This window comes from Pseudoliparis swirei, chromosome 11 (assembly GCF_029220125.1).
Source record: "Pseudoliparis swirei isolate HS2019 ecotype Mariana Trench chromosome 11, NWPU_hadal_v1, whole genome shotgun sequence".
In the NCBI taxonomy this organism is placed as follows: domain Eukaryota; kingdom Metazoa; phylum Chordata; class Actinopteri; order Perciformes; family Liparidae; genus Pseudoliparis; species Pseudoliparis swirei.
Window position 1 is genome coordinate 5,513,617 of NC_079398.1, and position 20,807 is coordinate 5,534,423.

Here is a 20,807-nt window from a genome sequence, read left to right on the forward strand (position 1 = left end):
AACGCCACGATATATACACAATATGCTGTCATGTTGTCATGGTAACGGGATGTATTCAAGCCCTAAAGTCTCCCACACTCAAGCTCTTAATAATAATAATAATAATAATAATGCATTTCATTTTTATCGCACTCTTCCTTCAAAGAATCTCAGAGTGCCACACATATAGTAAAAACAAATAAAACCGATTAAAACATAGTTAAAGGAACCCATAAAAATAAAAAATAAGAATGTAATAGCTGACAATAAATTAACTCAAGGTAAAAAATGCCTTCCTGAATAAAAAGGCTTTTAGGCCAGTCTTAAAAGAGTTCAGTGTCTGAGTTGCCCTCAGGTGGTCAGGGAGACCGTTCCACAAGCGTGGCGCTGCCGAGCAAAAGGCCCGGTCGCCCATGGTTAACAGGTGACGTCAGTGAGCCTTTGAGGGTTCAGGGTTTATTATATATTACAATATTATTGTATTGGGTCATCCAACAACAACAGAACACACCAGCCTCGACCTTTAGTCTGACTATTCAACATGTCAACGTCAAACAGAAGGAAAGTCCATCACCAGGTGGCGCTAATATATATATATATATAATTATATATAACAGATATATACATATACAGTACATATATACATATATATATATATAATATATATATATATAATATACATATATATATATATATATATATATATATATATATATATATATATATATATATTGATGAAGCCTCCTGAAGCTTTCCATCCAGTTGGTTTGCTCATGGGCCGAAGCTTCATGGCGCTTCATCTGCTCTACTGCGCCATCAAGTGGACAATAAATGTAACACAGGCAGAGGGATTACAACGACACCGTGACTTTGTGAAGCTTTGAATTGAAAAAAATGTATGAATGATGTTTGTGATGCCAATACATGAATTATGAACTTATTAATATGGTGTCTGTCTTTATGATGCAATGACGGGGTCAAAAGAGAAAGTGGGAACACATTCGGGAGACTGTGCTTATGTTACTATGGACAACAATTTATACATTTTTATTGAAAAAATATCAACATATCCACAGTGCCTATGAAATACCCTTTCACAGGGCACAGATGAAGCTGGATGGATATAATATTTACCATAGTTATTATTACTATGTGCATCCCTTACGAGGAGAGATCAGCTCAAAATGCTCCAGACAGAGGAACTCTCGTCTTTCTTGCTGCTTCCATCGTAAAAAAAAGAAGTTTGAATACTTTGCAAACAAATGCGCAATAAAGTCCAGAGTCCACAGAATGTGATTGGGAATCCGTTGCGCTTTAATGACACTTTTATTTCTAATCGAGCACCAAATACGAACCATTTTCTGAATCGGTCACGTGGTACAGCCGGCTGCCGGGGAGAGACAACAAGACGCGGAGTAGGCGAGGCGGCTGTCGTTTTGTTTGTTTTTCCCGGAGTGGTGCGAAGCTTGTAAGCGTGACTAACGACAGAAAGTTTGGAGGATTAGTTTCAGCGGAGTGTACATACACTGACCTGTGACTGGACTAAGGATGGGAGGCGATAGTGATGGAGAGGGTGGGAGTGAGGATATGGATTATAATAGCTGGACTGAAGTGGGGAATAAGAAACGAGCCAGGAGTCGTAGCAGTAGATCTGGTAGTAGTGGGGACGGGAGAGAGAAAAGCAGGAGGATGAGGGAGAAGATTGCAGAGAAGGAGGGGTTCAAAATAATTGTGAGATTCAAGGACGGAAATGACATTCGGAAAATAAGCCCGGTGGCGCTGACTCGCGGGTTGAAGGAGAAAGTTGGTGAGATTGTGATGGCGAAGGTGCTGGCTGATGGCGGATTGTTGATCCAGTGTAAGGACGAGGGGCAGAGAGGGAAAGCAATGAAGCTGAAAAAAGTGTGCAATATAGTGGTTGAGAGCGTGAAGAAGTTAAATGATGGGCCCTTTGTTAGAGGCGTGATATACGGGATCCCAGTGGAAGAGAACGTGGAGGAACTGAGAGCAAGTATTAAAGGGGGTAAAGTTATAGGGATTAAACGTCTGCAGGCAAGACGAGCTGGAGAAAGGGTGGACAGTTTGTCAGTGCTGCTAGATTTTGAAGAAAGGGTGTTGCCTGACTCAGTTACTGTGGGGTATCTAAGGTATAGAGTAAGAGCATATGTCCCACCACCTTTGAGGTGTTTCAAATGCCAAAAGTATGGCCATATTGCGGCAGCGTGTAAAGGGAAGCAAAGATGTGGAAAATGTGGAGGGGAACATGACTATGGGAAATGTGAGGCTGGGACAGAGATCAAATGTGCAAATTGCGGAGGTGCACACAGTGTGGCCTCTGGTGGGTGTGAAGTGAGAAAGAAGGAAGTGGTAGTGCAGCAGCTGAAAGTGAAAATGAATATATCGTATGCAGAAGCAGCAAAGAGGACTCAGAGGGAAAGAGGGGGGGAGAGAGGGGGGGAGATGTAGTAAGGAAGGAACCGGCTCAACAGCCAAGTGAACAACTGTCGACTAAGAGTCAAAGGGGAGATGAGAATATAATGGCAGAAAATAAGGAGAACTTTGTGTTTTTCATGGCAGAAGTGGTTAACTGCACATTCCAGGCAAAAGGGAGATCTGAGAAAATTTAAATAACAGTAATAAGTGCAGCAAGATACTTAAATATTCACGGAATAACTGGGATGGCGGTACAGGAAGAGCTTAGGAAACAGGGGCAGTTAACCAAAGAATCATGCTCACAGGATTAATCATCATGTTAATTCTACAATGGAATGCTCGGAGTTTGTTGGCAAATGGACAAGAATTCCAAAAATATGTTGGGGATATTCCTCGTAAGCCAGATGTCATATGCATACAGGAAACATGGTTAAAACCGAATTTGGACTTTCGACTAGCTGGATATGCGTGTGTTAGGTGTGATAGGGAGGGTGGTCAGGGAGGAGGATGTGCCACATTTATTAGTGAAGACGTCACATTTAGAGAGGTGAACATAGGGACCGAGCTCGAATATGTAACTGTGGAGATCTGGGCAAGGGAAGGAGAGGTCATAGTTGTACATTTTTATAATCCCTGTAAAAAATTAGAGGTGAATAGATTGGCACAAATTGAAAGGATAGGTGGCAACAAGGTGGTGGTATGTGGAGATTTTAATGCACATAGTACATTATGGGGTGGAGCAAGAACAGATCTCAATGGGGAGGTAATGGAAGAGTTACTAGAGGAACACAATTTGGTTTGTTTAAACGATGGCAGAGGGACTCGATGTGCACACAGGGAACATGTCGGCGCTAGACTTAACCATGGTATCTAGGAGTTTAGCAGGGATATGCGAGTGGGAGGTAGAAGAGGAAACATCAGTGGGCAGTGATCATTTTCCAATAAAGTGTAAAATAGCATTACAAAGGAGTAAGGAACAGGGGGAGTGGATAGGTAAGTGGGTGTTTAATAGGGCAAAATGGGAACTTTTCAAATATATATGCGAGCAAGAAATGGATAAAATAGACTTAAATAAAGATGTCGACGAGGTTGATATAAAAATGACATTTACAATACTGGAAGCAGCAAAACAAGCAATAGCTAAAAGTAAAGGGAGGATGAAAAGAAAGGGGGACCCTGGTGGACAGAGGAATGTGGGAGAGTAGAAAGAAAGAAACAAAGCTCTTAAGCTGTTAAAAAGAACACATAACTTCCAGAATCTGATCCAGTACAAACAAGCGCAGGCAAGAGTACGGGGAACCATTCGGAAAGCAAAAAGGGAAAGCTGGAGGAATTACTGTCGTAGAATTGGGAGATCAACACCTGTGGGAGAGATTTGGGGGATGATCAGAAGCATGAGAGGAATCAGAAAAGTATGGCAGTGTCCAGTCCTGAAGAAAGGGGAGGAAACGGCAGCGACAGATGGGGAGAGGGCAGAGATGATGGCAAAAGCGTTAACAGAAATCCACAGCTCTGCCAACCTTACAGGAGAGGGTAAAGTAGGGAGGGAAAGGACACGGTCGGCTCATCCTGGTGCTCTGGAAAGAAGAGACAATACTAATAGTTCAATGGATGCCCCATTTACTTTGGAAGAGGTTCAAAGGGGGATAGAAAGAGCCGGATTGACATCACCAGGGAAGGATGAAATATGTTATATAATGCTGAAGCATTTAGGGAGGTTAGCAATGACGAAATTGGTATCATTTTATAATAGAATTTGGGAAATGGGGAAACTTCCTAGATCATGGAAAGAAGCTGTGATTATTCCAATCAGGAAACCGGGCAAAGATTCATCAAATCCAACAAATTATAGACCCATAGCACGAACCTCTCATGTAGGTACAATTATGGAGAGAATGATAACCGAGAGATTAAGCTATTATATGGAGACCAAGGGAATGATAACACCTCATCAAAGTGGATTTCGGAAAGGTAGAGGAACTATGGACCCAATTATTTGTTTAGAGACAGAAATCAAAAAAGCCCAGGTAAATAAGGAGTCAGTGATGGCGGTGTTTTTTGATGTGGAAAAGGCATATGACATGGTTTGGAAGGAAGGGTTGATGATTAAGTTGAATATTATGGGAATAGGGGGCAGAGTATACAATTGGATGAAAGACTTTTTACTTGACAGAGTATCCAAGTCAGAATTGGGACAGCACTATCGAGAAGATACCCGGTGGAGAATGGTCCACCTCAGGGTCGTGTAATCAGTCCAATACTGTTCTCCATCATGATGAATGATGTGTTCCTTCGAGTTCAGAGTGATATTGGACGATCCCTATTCGCAGATGATGGAGCGTTGTGGAAGAGGGGGAAGAACATAAACCATATTAAAGGGAAGGTACAAGAGGCCGTGAATGAAGTGGAAAGATGGTCTTATGCATGGGGATTCAAGTTTTCTGTGGGGAAAACTAAAACAATCTGCTTTAGGAAGAGAGGAGTGGTTACTCAGCTAAAGCTATATGGGCAAATTATTGAACAAGTGAAGGTTTTTAGGTTTCTAGGCAGGGCCGGAGTGGGGCCACTTTTCAGCCCGGGAATTTCAGGCTCAAGACCAGCCCACTTTTTTCATGGTAGTGGAAATTGGATAAATGAAGCAACAGTTCAGCTCTTACTATCCTGTAGTTCTTTTATTAATACCATGGTCCAACAAATAATGTAAAGGTTAAATACAACAATAATAATCCACTTAAGATGAGAAGTTAACAAAAAATATTCATAACATTAAAAAAGGCAGAAGGGCATAGCAGGGGTGTCAGACTCAGATTAGGCAGTAGGCCAGATTTGTTGGAGTGAGACCTCATGGGGGCCGTCATTGTCATGGTCATTATCATTGTCATGGTCATTATCATTTTTCTGCATGTGTATTATATAGTGGTGATTTACTCCTTTACTACACCCACTTCTGAGCAAACAATGCATATTGGTTCATCAAGTACTGTCATATACTGCTCTTTCTTAGAATATATAACTTTAATTCATATTGTTTCCTCTGTTATCCTCTCTACCTGTCCCTGTAGTCATGGCCTCCTCATTGCAAATGTCGGGCTCATCATTTTTCATCAATATTTTGCTTGGGAATAGGTTGACAACGCTACAATGATATTAATCAAGGCTACAACGTTAGCCGAATAGTTATGTTGCTATCATTAGGCCTTTGTCTCTCTTTACCAGTTGCCACTTGTGTTTGTCCTCTTGAAAATAAATCGGTAAGCTTGGCACATTTGGCAGCATCCTCCTCCAATGCCTTTCTTTTTTTCAACCTGGCTTTTCCAGCCCCTCCTGCCCTCTTCCTCCCGTCCATCCTCCTGACGCAGCGTGTCGTTGCGGTCGGGCCGGCCCAGCTATCGGTAGCTGAAAAACTTTGAAAAGACCGCGAAGGCGAACCAACTCGATTAGGAAGTGCTCCACTCCCAAATTGAGTTGGTTGGTTCCATAATGGACTGAACCAACTCTATTATTTGGGAGGGGTGAACTTCCTCGCATGGTACAACCCATGCAGAGGCTGCAGTGTCAGAATGCGGAACGTGTGTAGCCCACTTTAAGAGAAGATGGACGAACGTGACAAATGTCAACAAATACAATTCTCGACCGGCCCAGAAGTGAAGCGGCCCACCGGGAACTCTCCCGATTCTCCCGATTACCCACCCCGGGCCTGTTTCTAGGGGTGTGGTTCGATGATAAGCTAACATGGAATGAGCCGATTCAGATGATAGTTAGGAAATGTAAACATATTTTAAATGTGATGAGGTGTCTAACGGGGTCGGAATGGGGAGCCAGCAGGCCTGCAATGAAGAATATTTATATTGCGCTGATGAGATCAGTTTTTGATTCTGGGTGTATAGCGTTTGGAACTGCGGCAAAAACGTCACTAAAAAAGTTGGATGTGGTGCAATCTCAGGCTCTGAGACTTTGTTGTGGGGCTTTGAGAACAAGTCCTGTGTCTGCTCTCCAGGGGGAGGTGGGTGAGATGCCGCTGCATTTGAGACGTAAACAGTTCATGTTGAGCTATTGGGCCAATCTGAAGGGCATTCCGTGGACAAGCAGCCAACCACAAAGGGGCTCATGCCGTGTTGGGAAAGCCAAAGGGACAAACGGGGCTGCTTTGCGTGGAGTAGTGGACAATTTGCAAGGGAGATGGGGTTGAATCAGATCAAATTCACTGCTGCCGTGTCGCTATCGGTAACACCTCCTTGGTTATTTTCCTCAGGATTAGTTGATCAATTTTTTCTCACTCTGAACAAAACCCAAGCACTTAAAAACATTGACAATATTGCAGGAATGGTGGAGGATCGGCTAAAGACGACATATAAATCATTCACTCCGGCATACACGGATGGATCGAAAGATCCTCGTACAGGTAGAACCGGTTTTGCGGTCACCAGCCCATCTTTTCGTGATGAAGTCAAACGGAGATCGTCAGACCATCTGTCGGTGGATACAGTCGAGACATTGGCCATTCTAGCAGCACTACAGTGGGTGGAGGAGGTTCAGATCAGTAAGGTCATCATTTGTTTGGATTCCAGTTCAACATTATTGTCCTTACAATCACTCTCATCTAACAGCAGGCAGGACTTAATCAATGAAATACAGGAAGCACTTTTCCGTCTTAAGCATATGGGTATTTTGGTAGCATTCATGTGGGTGCCGGCACATAGAGGGGTAAAGGGAAATGAAGCAGCAGATAAACTAGCAAAGCGAGCATTGGAATGTCAGAACAAGAAGGATATTTTATTTAGCAAATCAGAAGCTAAATCACTAATAAAAATAAACATTGGAATGGCAGCACAGTTGGGAGGCAGGAGGCACAGGAAGACATCTGTATACTATTCAGAAGGATGTTAACAAGGGGAGGACAACAATATTTAGCACGAGAGAAGAAAACATATTGAGTAGACTCAGGATTGGACACACAAAGCTAAACAAAACAATGCAATTAATTAAAAAACACCCAACCGGACTGTGCGAGTACTGCAAGACAGCAGAAACGGTGGATCATGTCGTGGCATTGCCAGAAATGTAGAAACGAGCGAGGCAGGTTGAAGAGGAGGCTGGCAGTAGGAGGTGTGCAATTGAGGGATGCATTATCCTTGGGGGCAGGAAGGGTGCTGCAGTATCTGAAGGAGACAGGGTTGAAGAGAAGAATTTAGGGCACTGAAGTTGACAGGGCTCCCTTCTTAGTTTAGTTTATTTTTGAGGGGATAAAGTGCTAGATATTTCTAGTTCGCAAAGAAAGGCTGTAGGTGGCGGTAATGCACCAGTTTGGATGCCAGCCGCCTAAAAACAAAAAGAAGAAGAAGAAGAAGCGCGTCGACATCCGCTTCACGAAACATCTTCCTGCGCCTCGTGTGGAAGCCTCGAGACAAAGGACACGTCGCTGGCCACCAGAGCCCGGATGTGCGGACACACGTGTTGAAGTGGACTTTGTAGAAAGTGTAACCTCAGACTCACGAAGCTCGCGTCGCGTGGCAACAGGAAGGAGACGGAGACGGAACTCGGCCACACGGCGCGAGTCGCAGCGACTCTCTGGAGACTAAACGGCGCGTCTCATCGCCCACGATGCCCACGTGACCCTGTGCGAGCGACTCTGTGTTGTTCCGCTTCATCGGAAACGTCCGGATTGTCTCCTCGTGTCCTGCGGAGCTCATGACGTCATCGTGCCAGCAGGAGATACACGGACCCGAGCGGAGCCGAGCGACGCCGAGCGGAGCCGAGTGAGCGGAGCGTTTTTAACGGAGCTGTCTGGAGGAAACGTTTCTGAGCTCGTGAACATGTCTAAAGCCCAAATGCTGAGAGGTTTAGTCAACCGGCGACTCACTGCGGCTGCGCAGGAGATCTGCGGGCTGTTTGAAGGAACGATCGCAGAGTACGAGGAGGAACTGTGTAGTTTAAAAGAGGAGAACGAGCGGCACCGGAAGCTGCTGCACGCCGTGTTCAACCCGGAAGTCCGGTTGCAACGATCAGGTGGGTTCTCTTTGTTTATCACGTTAACCTGATGGAACCAGTTCTGGAGGAAGTATTCACATCATGTACTGAGGTAGAGTTACAGGTACTGTACTGCAGTATTTAAACACGGTCATACTTTTTACTACGATACATCTAGCAGGTACATATTGTATTGTTACTGTACTACATCAGAGGTACATATTGTATTCAGTGGCGGCTGGTGAATTTTGGGGGGGGGGGGGGCAGTTTAAATATCACTCAACAATGAGAAGAAAAGAGGTTTTGAGTAGAATATTGTAAAAAACAAAGCTTTATTTAAAGAAAACACTGATCAACACTGTCCAATAACAACTATCAACACACTGCAGGGCTCCAGACTAACTTTTTTTACTCGGAGCACAGTGGCCCCTAACTTAAAATTTTAGGGGCGCAAGCAGACAATTTAGGGGCGCACACTATAAATCGACTTGCAAAGTTTTCCCCTCATTTTTTACTGTATTACTGATAAATAATTTGACAATATACAATCTTATGCCTGTTTGACTTCATGAACTGCAAAACATTCACAACAGAGAACTCTTCAGAAGTTACTGTATTGAGTTTAAACATATTTTAAGAGAAAACATACCGTGAGCATGTGCATGTTGCACTTCGATGTGGCCAATCAAAACATTTGTTGGTTTCTAGAGATGCACTGATCAGGTTTTTGGTGCCGATCACTGAAATCAGTATCTGCCGATCACCGATAATACCGCTCACCGAGTTGATTGAATCTTTCCATTTATTGTGTAGCATTATTGCTATGAGGACTATGAGGAAATACATATATAAAGCAACTCAAACATTAAAGAAATGACCGATTTCTTTAAACATTTAGGACTTTTACTTTGAAAAATGTCCTAATTGAAACATTTAAATTGTTTGATTGCTATTGTAGGGGATTTCAGATATGTATGGAACACATCTGCATCATTCATTTCCTGGAACTTTTGGGGAAATCTATATACAGGACTTTTCTTAACATACAAAAGACTGACTAATTTTTATAAACTCTTCCTTGGTCCAGTAAAAATGTTTTAATGTTAGCATAATTTAAGCTAAATCTCAGAAGCGATCTATAAAGATACAAAATCAGTTCATTGTTTACTTTTATATGTTCGTGTATGATTTGTCGACATCTTATTTTGAAAAACGGATGTTGTTTAAAGTGGTTCTTTCCGCTAACTTTGCAAAACCGGATGCTGTCACTTAAATCCTTCCGCTAATTTTATCAAAACCCTCGCGCGCTCCCGATCGAATGTGTTTAGCGTGAGCATCAGTCTATAGGGGCTCAGACATGGAAGTGTCGGCTGAGTTGACCCAGAGATTCAACTCGGGGGACGGGGACGCCGCTCGGTGCGTGAGGATCCCCTTTTGCAATGCGCCTCTTTTCACACATTAGCCTATAACCGCCCCCCCCCCCCCCCCCCCGCTCTCACACACAGGCCAGCCTTCTTCTTCGGTTTTCGTCTCCTTTCTCCTTCTTCTGGAGTTAATGTCGGTTAGCAAACCAGTCATTCAGGCATTACCGCTAACTATAGTGGGCTGAAGTGTAGAACAAGTTTGTCAGCAACAAAAATATTTAATCACAACAACAAAAAATCTGCTAATTTACTGGTCGCGCATGCGCGAGTTGATGAAAAATGTACTCGCACTGTGTCTAATTTTAGGCGCAAAATGCGACCATTTGGTCGCAGTCTGGAGCCCTGCACTGTAACTTTGGGCATGAGAGGTTCAGAGCAGCTTTAAGAAACATTGGGTTGGGTTTCAGAGGTTTGCAAAATAAAAGAGTTTCACCCTCACATGAAAGAGGTTCAGAGCAGAATAGTCAGAAAGAGATCACATGTTACATTGGGTGACAGAGCAGACCCACTACTGTAAAGACAAGTAGCCTCCTCTCTTTAAAGTTGGCAAACGTCTCAATAACTCTCTGGTTAAAGTCATCATGTCTGTAAACTGCTTCATCATTCTGGAGGGAATGTTTTTCAGAACTTCTTCGTTGTGTTTCGATGCCAGTTCGGTCTCCTCCTGCTGCTCTGGTCTGCAAACAGGGTTAGCTTCATGCTATTAGCTCGTTAGCTTCATGCTCTTAGCTAGATAACTGCGGCAAGTTTCGTGCTTTACACTTGTCTGCAGCTCTTTAGATCCGTCACCCCGTTGTAATTAGAGATGCACCGATCAGGTTTTTTGTGCCGATCACTGAAATCAGTATCTGCCGATCTGATAATACCGATCACGGTGTCGATTGAAGCATTCTATTCATTTTGTAGCATTATTGCCTAGGACTATGAGGAAATACATTGATAAAGCACCTCAAACATTAAAGAAATTACAGATTTCTTTCAACATTTAGGACTTTTACTTTGAAAAATGTCCTAATTGATACATTAAAATTTTTGATTGCTATTGTAGGGGATTTCAGATATGTATGGAACACATCTGCATTATTCATTTCCTGGAACTCTTGGGGAAATCTATATACAGGACTTTTTTTAACATACAAAAGTCTGACTTATTTTTATAAACTCTTCCTTGGTACAGTAAAAATGTTTTAATGTAAGCATAATTTAAGCTAAATCTCAGAAACGATCTATAAAGATACAAAATCAGTTCATTGTTTACTTTTATATGCTAGTAGTGTATGATTTGTTGACATCTTATTTTGAAAAACGGATGTTGTTTCACGTGGTTCTTTCCGCTAACTTTGCAAAACCGGATGTTGTCACATACAGGACTGTCTCAGAAAATTAGAATATTGTGATAAAGTTCTTTATTTTCTGTAATGCAATTAAAAAAACAAAAATGTCATGCATTCTGGATTCATTACAAATCAACTGAAATATTGCAAGCCTTTTATTCTTTTAATATTGCTGATTATGGTTTACAGCTTAAGAAAACTCTAAAATCCTATCTCATAAAATTCGAATATTTCCTCAGACCAAGTAAAAAAATTTTTTTATAACAGCAAAACAAAATCAAACATTTGAAAATGTCCATTAATGCACTCAGTACTTGGTTGGGAATCCTTTTACACGGATTACTGCACTGGACAGTTGCAGAGTGATCCAAAGTCCTCTTTTCAGACGAAAGCAAGTGTTGTATTTCATTTGGAAGTCAAGGCGCCAGAGTCTGGAGAAAGGCTGGAGAGGCGCAAAATCCAAGTTGCTTGAAATCCAGTGTGAAGTTCCCACAGTCAGTGATGGTTTGGGGAGCCATGTCAGCTGCTGGTGTTGGTCCACTGTGTTTCATCAAGTCCAGAGTAAATGCAGCTGTCTACCAAGAGATTTTAGAGCACTACGGAAGTCTGCTGAAAAGCTCTATGGAGATGAGGATTTCATTTTCCAGCATGATCTGGCACCTGCCCACAGTGCCAAAACCACCAGTAACTGGTGTACTGACCATGGCATTACTGTCCTCGATTGGCCTGCCAATTCCCCTGACCTGAACCCCATAGAGAATTTGTGGGGTATTATGAAGAAGAAGCTGAAAGACACCAGACCCAACAATGCAAATGAGCTAAAGGCCGCTATTGAAGCATCCTGGGCATCCATAAACCCTCAGCAATGCCACAGGCTGATTGCCTCCATGCCACGCCGCATTGATGCAGTAATCCGTGCAAAAGGATTCCCAACCAAGTACTGAGTGCATTAATGGACATTTTCAAATGTTTGATTTTGTTTTGCTGTTATACATTTTTTTTTTACTTGGTCTGAGGAAATATTCTAATTTTATGAGATAGGATTTTAGAGTTTTCTTAAGCTGTAAGCCATAATCAGCAATATTAAAAGAATAAAAGGCTTGCAATATTTCAGTTGATTTGTAATGAATCCAGAATGCATGACATTTTTGTTTTTTTAATTGCATTACAGAAAATAAAGAACTTTATCACAATATTCTAATTTTCTGAGACAGTCCTGTATATCCTTCCGCTAACGTTATCAAAACCCTCGCGCGCTCCTGATCGAATGTGTTTACCGTGAGCATCAGTCTATAGGGGCAGACATGTGAGAGTCGGCTGAGTCGACCCAGAGATTCAACTCGGGGGACGGGGCGCGCTCGGTGGTGAGGATCCTCTGACCTCTGACCTCTCACTCTGCGGCCTCGCCGGCGATCGTCTCCGCTATGCGCGGCGATTGAAACGTCTGATAGTTCTCACAGATGTTACGTCATCTGATCGGCCGTTTTGAGAACGCCGATCAAAACCGATAATGGCAATATCGGCAGATATGGATCGGTGCATCCCTAGTTGTAGTCCAGAGAGTTTCAGTCCCAGGACTTTGGAACAACAGACAGAGGAAACTAAACAGTGCATTACTCACTGAGCTCCAGCTAACAGCTCCGTTAGCTACCTGCTCCCGTAGCTCCGTGGAGCTCTCTGGCTGAGGGAACGATACCGGTCTCTGATCTGCTGAATAGTCCAGTCACGTGAAATAATAAAACGATGTCATTGGCCAATGAGCGCACATTTTTATGCCCCAAGATTCACGTTTCATCCGCCAATGAGAAGCCGTCCTTGCCGAAACGACCGTGAAATGTTTGCTGCTGCCGTACACACACGTTGGGCCGGAGCCCCGTAAAGGGGGCGGGGCTTCTCTCCGTGATAATGAGTGGCGATATATTATATTTTTTCACATTAACTTAAGTGGTTGTTGACAGGCTGACGGTCTCCCACACACATTTAGCGAGTCAACACGGTATATTTACTATTTAAATGATTTGGCATATAATGTCTTTTGACAGGATGTATTATATATTTTTCTTTTTTCTTTTCATCTCAAAATTTTAAGAGGGGCGGTGCCCTAGCGCCCTCTATGGACGAACCGCCACTGATTGTATTGTTACTGTGTTACAAAGAGCAGACCTCACCTGGTGGTGCTGGAGGAAGAGTGTCTGCTCTTCCTCCTTGGGCTGGTTCTTCTCCGCTGTGGCGTGTTTCAAAGCGGGCAAAGAAGCGGTTCAGTGTGTCACTGCTGACTGATCTGTGTGGTGCTGCTCTTGAATGCTTTTGTCGGCTGGTCTTGTTCAGAGGAACATACAGTGGGTACGGAAAGTATTCAGACCCCTTTTAAAATGTTAACTCTTTGTTTCATTGCAGCCATTTGCTAAGATCAGAAAAGGTTTACTTTAAATACTGATGGCAAGTCTGAATGTTGAATTCTGTTGGGCGTGTAGCGAGCCTTGAAATGCAGACATGATATTTCTTTATAAGGCCCATATTTCAGCTGCTGTGCTGTTTATTCTGAAGTTTGCAGAGATTTACAATCAGAAGAAATGGACAGCATGTGAGTGAAATATGAGTGTCACAGCAAAGGTTCTGAATACTTATGACCATGCGATATCTCAGTTTTTATTTCATTTCTACATTTCTGTTTTTTTCTGTCAAGATGGTGTTGCTGAGTCTACATGAATGAGAAATAAAATGAACTTTTTTATTTTAGCAAATGGCTGCAATGAAACAGTGAACAATTTAAAGGGGTCTGAATACTTTCCATACCCACTGTACCTCTGTCATGTAGTGCAGTAAAAGTACAACATGTACCTGTGTAAAGTACAACAGTAAATATGCAACTGAGGTGTGGTACAGTAAAAGTACAACATGTACCTCTGAGGTGTGGTACAGTAAAGTACTATATGTAACTCTGAGATGTAGTACAGTAAAAAGCAAAGAAGTTGATTTTATTTCTCATTTTTCACTTGGCATCCCTTCTTGACAGAAAAAAACAAAATGTAGAAATGTTTGCAAATGTATTTTTAAAAAACTGAAATATCACATTGTTATAAGTATTCAGTGTGTGTGTATATATATATATATAAATCCTATACTGGTCCGGCAGTGGGGACATTTACAAGATTAAAGCAGCAAACAGGGTAAAGTAAACACAAGACAGTCAAAATAAAGTAATACAAACAATAATAACTTGAACAGTAAATAATGATCAATAACTGAATATCTATCCAGACAGAATAAATGTAACTATTTGGCACAGTGTCTACATGTTGCTCAGGTTGAGGTGTGTTGTGGTCTCCTGGGAGGTCAGCTGGCTGTGCTGACAGCAGCAGGAAGGAAGGACTTGTGGTTCCTCTCCTTCACACAGCGGGATGAAAGGAGCTGTGCAGAGCTGCTAGTAGCCTGCATGGGGTGGGAGGTGCTTTCCAGTTAGGTCAGTCTCTTCCTGTCAGCTGTAGAGATGCTGCTGCTCCAGCAGACCACTCCATCAAAGATGGCTGATGCCACCGCAGAGTCAAAGAAGGTCCACAAGACCTCAGTCTCCTCAGCCGATGGTCTGCTCTGTCCCTTTTTGTAAAGTGCATGAGTGTGATCCAGTTTATTGTTCAAGTGAACACCCAGGTACTTGTTGTACTTTGTACTGTAACACATCTCAACCTTCTTGACCTCACCAATCTGGATTCAAGGCCGGCCACTCGACAGACTGCCCTCCTTGCTGTCTCTGAGCAACTTCACACTGCTAAAGCAGCCTCTCTCTGATCTGTCCTTATCCTTCTCGACCTTTCTTCAGCATTTGACACATTGAACCACCAGATCCTTATTTCCTCCCTTCATGACCTGGTATTTCAGGCACTGCACTCTCCCTCTTCCCATCCTACCTCAACGACCGCACTTACCGGGTAACTTGGAGAGGATCTGTGTCTGAACCTTGCCCTCTCACTACGGGGGTCCCTCAAGGCTCGGTCCTGGGTCCCCTCTTCCTCTCACTCCTGGGGTCTCTCAAGTCTCCGTCCTGGGTCCCCTCCTCTTCGTCTCACTACTGGGATCCCTCAAGGCTCTGTCCTGGGTCCCCTCTTCCTCTCACTACTGGCGTCCCTCAAGGCTCGGTCCTGGGTCCCCTCTTCCCCTCACTCCTGGGGTCCCTCAAGGCTCCGTCCTGGGTCCCCTCCTCTTCCTCTCACTTCTGGGATCCCTCAAGGTTCTGTCCTGGGTCCCCTCTTCCTCTCACTACTGGCGTCCCTCAAAGTTCCGTCCTGGGTCCCCTCCTCTTCCTCTCACTACTGGCGTCCCTCAAGGCTCTGTCCTGGGTCTCCCCTCTTCTCTGTGTTCACTAATTCTCCGCAGAAAAATTGGTTCACGCGTTCGTTACTTCGAGACTGGATTACTGAAACTCCTTATTATCAGGCTGCTCTAATAAGTCTCTTAGGTCAACTCCTTATTATCAGGCTGCTCTAATAAGTCTCTTAGGTCCCTCCAGTTGATCCAGAATGTTGCAGCTCGTATTCTCACTAAAACTAAGAACAGAGATCACAACACTCCTGCACTAGCTGCTCTGCACTGGCTCCCAGTAAAATCAAGAATCACTTTTAAAATTCTTCTCTTAACCTACAAAGCCTTGATTGGTGATGCACCATCATATCTTAAGGAGCTTGTAGTACCATATTGCCCCACTAGAGAGCTGCGCTCACTAAATGCGAGACTACTTGTAGTTCCTAGAGTCTTAAAAAGTAGAATGGGAGCCAGAGCCTTTAGTTATCAAGCTCCTCTATCATGGAACCAGCTTCACCTTCAGTCCGGGAGGCAGACACAGTCACCTCGTTTAAGAGTCGACTGAAGACTTTCCTCTTTGACAGAGCTTATAGTTAGGGCTGAATCAGGTTCACCTGGTCCAGCCCCTTGATATGCTGCTATAGGCTTATAGCTGCCGGGGGACGTTTTAGGATGTACTGAGTACCTATCTCCTCTTTTTTCTCTCCTTAGGGATGAATTTTCATCTCTCCATCACACATTACTAACTCTGCTTTCTCCCCGGAGTCCTTTTGACTTCACGTCTCATGGGGTCATCGGACCCTATGAGACGGCATAGATCCTATCTACTGATGGATCATCGAGGTCTCGGTCGTGGAATTCCTGCTATCGACGACGCCACTGTCCTGTTGAGACTCCGCCCACTGTTGTGACTCCTTCCACTCCTCCTCTCTACCTCCATTTGCCTGATGGATCGTGGAGGTCTCCATCGTGGAATATGCCTACTATGAACTATTCATACACTCTGTCATATTCGTTGAATGTATTTTAACTCTAAATCTGTCCTTCTGTACACATTACGTCTATTGCACCTGTCCATCCTGGAGAGGGATCCTCCTCTGTTCTCTCATGAAGGTTTCTTCCCTTTTTTCCCGGTCCGATGCAAGGTTTTGGGGCAGGGATGTCTATGTGTACAGATTGTAAAGCACTCCGAGACAAATTTGTGAAATTGGGCTATACAAATAAACTGAATTGAATTGAATATCATTACTTATGGAATTACTTATTGTATTATGGTATTACTTATGGTATTTTTGTAGTTTGACTTTCTTGAAGAAATGTTACTTTCTTTATTCTTGTTCTGAGTTTGTACTCGTGGTTGAATTCACTTATTGAAAGTCGATTTGGATAAAAGTGTCAGCTACATGATATGTAATGTTGTTCTTTTTATTAAGAGGTCATGCTTCTCTCATACACAACTAATTCATAGATTTGTCAGTGATATACTTATAACAGTTTAATATGAAATTCAAAAGATGTATAAATGTATGTTACTCTTTTCCACAGACGTCCAGCAGCTGTTGGTGGTTAAAGAAGAGGTTCCTTTTGAGCAGCAGGTCTGGAGCTTCTGTCTGGACCAGGTGCATCCAGAGCCCACGCTAGTTAAAGAGGAACAGGCAGACCAGGAGAACCCTGAGCCCCCCCACATTAAAGAGGAACAGGAGGACCAAGAGAACTCAGTGCCCCCCCACATTAAAGAGGAACAGGAGGACCAGGACAACCCTGAGCTCCCCCACATTAAAGAGGACCAGGAGAACCCAGAGCCCCCCCACATTAAGGAGGTACATGAGAAACTCTGGACCAGTCAGGAGGGAGAGCAGCTTCAAGGGCTGGAGGAGGCTGGTCTCAAGTTCTCATTCACTCCTGTGAAGAGTGAAGCTGAAGAGGAAGCTCAGTCCTCTCAGCTTCATCAAAGACAAACTGAACCGATGGAAATAGAAGCTGATGGAGATGATTGTGGAGGACCAGAACCAGCCAGGAACGCAGATCCAGATAGACCTCCAGATCCTGATGAAAAGATTGGAGACTCTTCTGAACCAGATACTGATGACTCTGTTGATTGGAAGAAGACCAGAGAACCTCAAGCAGGTTTAAACTCCCTGAATAATGATGAGGTTTCTGTTCGTGATTCAAAATGTAGTTCTAGTGAGAAACCATTAAGCTGCTCTAAATGTGGGAAAAGATTTCACCTCAAACGAGATTTTAAGAAACACATGTTAACTCACACAGGAGAGAAATCTTTCAGCTGCTCAGTCTGTAAAAGATCTTTTGCACAGAGAGGAACTTTAAAGAGTCACATGTTAACTCACACAGGAGAGAAACCTTTCAGCTGCTCAGTCTGTAAAAGATCTTTTGCACAGAGCAGTCATTTAAAGAGTCACATGTTCACTCACACAGGAAAGAAACTTTTCAGCTGCTCAGTCTGTAGAACATCTTTTGCACAGAGAGGAACTTTAAAGAGTCACATGTTCACTCACACAGGAGAGAACCATTTCAGCTGCTCAGTCTGTAAAACATCTTTTGCTCGGAGCGGTCAGTTAAAGAGTCACATGTTAACTCACACAGGAGAGAAACCTTTCAGCTGCTCAGTCTGTAAAACATCTTTTGCTCGGAGCTGTCAGTTAAAGAGTCACATGTTAACTCACACAGGAGAGAAACCTTTAAGCTGCTCACTCTGTGAAAGATCTTTTAGACATAGAGGAACATTAAAGAGTCACATGTTAACTCACACAGGAGAGAAACCTTTCAGCTGCTCAGTCTGTAAAACATCTTTTGCTCGGAGCTGTCATTTAAAGAGACACATGTTAACTCACACAGGAGAGAAACCTTTCAGCTGCTCAGTCTGTAAAAGATCTTTTGCACAGAGCAGTCAGTTAAAGAGTCACATGTTAACTCACACAGGAGAGAAACCTTTCAGCTGCTCAGTCTGTAAAACATCTTTTGCTCGGAGCGGTCAGTTAAAGAGTCACATGTTAACTCACACAAGAGAGAACTCATTTTAGTTGTTCTGGTTTTGGTAAAGTTGACATTTATTCGACTCCCTCGCTTGTCAACAAGACCTTGAGAAACTGGACCTCCCTCGTTTGGGGCAGTGACTCACTTCCAACTGGGAGGACTCTATCCACTAACCACTACGAAGCCATCTCCACTTAGAGAATATCATCTGGGTAGAGAAGTCACCATGTTTGTTTTGTTTAGCTTTACCTGCCCTGTTCTTTGTCATCGGGTATTTTATGAACCCCCGAGTGTTCCTGTTGTGCTTGTAGCTGCTGTCATAGCGATCCAGTCCGCTGAGTTTTGTTGAGTTGAGATCCTCCACCAAGAATATGTCAGCAGACTGTATTTCATCAGTTATCGGTCCAGTGACGCGGCTTTTGTGTGATACAATTACAGTTACTGTACTTACTGTAGGATCTGCCTTGTTTGGAGTGCTTTCTTCTTATTTTTGCTTCCATCCACTCTCATCCGCTTAGTCCGGGGTCGGGTCTTGGGGGCAGCAGACCCAGCAGGCTGACCCAGACTTCCCTCTCACCTGCAACATTTTCCAGCTCTTTCTGGAGGATCCTGAGGCGTTCCTAGGCCAGCAGCGAGATGTAATCCCTCCAGCGTGTCCTGGGTCTTCCCGGGGTCTCCTCCCAGTTGGACGTACTTGGAAAACCTCTAAAGGGAGACGTCCAGGAGGCGTCCGAATCAGATGCCCGAACCACCTCAGCTGACTCCTTTCGATGCGAAGGAGTAGCGGCTCAACGCCAAGCTCCCTCCTGATGTCCGAGCTCCGAACCCAATCTCTCAGGCTGAGCCCGGCCACCCTACGGAGGATATTCGCGACCTTGATCTTTTGGTCACGGCCCAAAGTTCGTGACCATAGTTGAGGATTGGAACGTAGACCGACCAGCAAATTGAGAGCGTTGCCTTTCGGCTCAGCTCCTCTTCACCAAGACGGTCCGCTATAGCGCCTGTTTTACTGCTGCAGCCGCACCGATCCGCCTGTCGATCTCTCTCCATCTTACCCTCACTCGTGAACCAGACCGAGATACTTGAACTCCTTCGCTTGGGGCACTCTGTCCCACCTGGAGGGAGCAGTCCACCGGTTCCCAGCAGAGCACCATGGCCTCAGATGTGGAGGTGCTGACTCTCATCGCCGCTGCTTGACACTCAGCTGCAAAACGCCCCAGTGGTGATGTACAATATTATGGAATTTGATGATTATTGTTAAGGTGAATCAACTGTTATAGTTTTAATAAGCAGTCTCTGTGATTATTTTCTGCACATGTGTTGTGATGATAGCTGGTTGTTATCATCAGAGCTCAGATTCAAACCGTCACTGTTTACTCTAAATGTGGATTCAGACTTTGACTAAATTTCTGGCAATGCCACATGACATGATCCACCGTTTCTGCTGTCTTGCAGTACTCGCACAGTCCGGTTGGGTGTTTTTTAATTAATTGCATTGTTTTGTTTAGCTTTGTATGTCCAATCCTGAGTCTACTCAATATGTTTTCTTCTCTAGTGCTAAATATTGTTGTCCTCCCCTTGTTAACATCCTTCTGAATAGTATACATCGAACCACACCCCTAGAAACCTAAAAACCTTCACTTGTTCAATAATTTGCCCATATAGCTTTAGCTGAGTAACCACTCCTCTCTTCCTAGTAAAGCAGATTGTTTTAGTTTTCCCCACAGAAAACTTGAATCCCCATGCATAAGACCATCTTTCTACTTCATTCACGGCCTCTTGTACCTTCCCTTTAATATGGTTATGTTCTTCCCCCTCTTCCACAACGCTCCATCATCTGCGAATAGGGATCGTCCAATATCACTCTGAACTCGAAGGAACACATCATTTATCATGATGGAGAACAGTATTGGACTGATTACACGACCCTGAGGTGGACCATTCTCCACCGGGTATCTTCTCGATAGTGCTGTCCCAATTCTGACTTGGATAACTCTGTCAAGTAAAAAGTCTTTCATCCAATTGTATACTCTGCCCCCTATTCCCATAATATTCAACTTAATCATCAACCCTTCCTTCCAAACCATGTCATATGCCTTTTCCACATCAAAAAACACCGCCATCACTGACTCCTTATTTACCTGGGCTTTTTTGATTTCTGTCTCTAAACAAATAATTGGTCCATAGTTCCTCTACCTTTCCAAAATCCACTTTGATGAGGTGTTATCATTCCCCTGGTCTCCATATAATAGCTTAATCTCTCGGTTATCATTCTCTCCATAATTGTACCTACATGAGAGGTTCGTGCTATGGGTCTATAATTTGTTGGATTTGATGAATCTTTGCCCGGTTTCCTGATTGGAATAATCACAGCTTC

The 20,807-nt window shown here is 43.6% G+C and overlaps 1 protein-coding gene across 1 annotated transcript; it reads left to right on the top strand.

Moving 5' to 3' along the window:
• Window positions 1-7,666: 7,666 nt before the first annotated feature.
• On the top strand, window positions 7,667-19,861 carry LOC130201133 (involucrin-like). The gene is made up of 3 exons (XM_056425859.1): window positions 7,667-8,418; window positions 16,982-17,563; window positions 18,949-19,861. Exons 1-3 carry the CDS (start codon window positions 8,226-8,228, stop codon window positions 18,987-18,989), a joined length of 816 nt encoding a protein of 271 aa, XP_056281834.1. The 5' UTR covers window positions 7,667-8,225; the 3' UTR covers window positions 18,990-19,861.
• The last annotated feature ends 946 nt before the right edge of the window (window positions 19,862-20,807 follow it).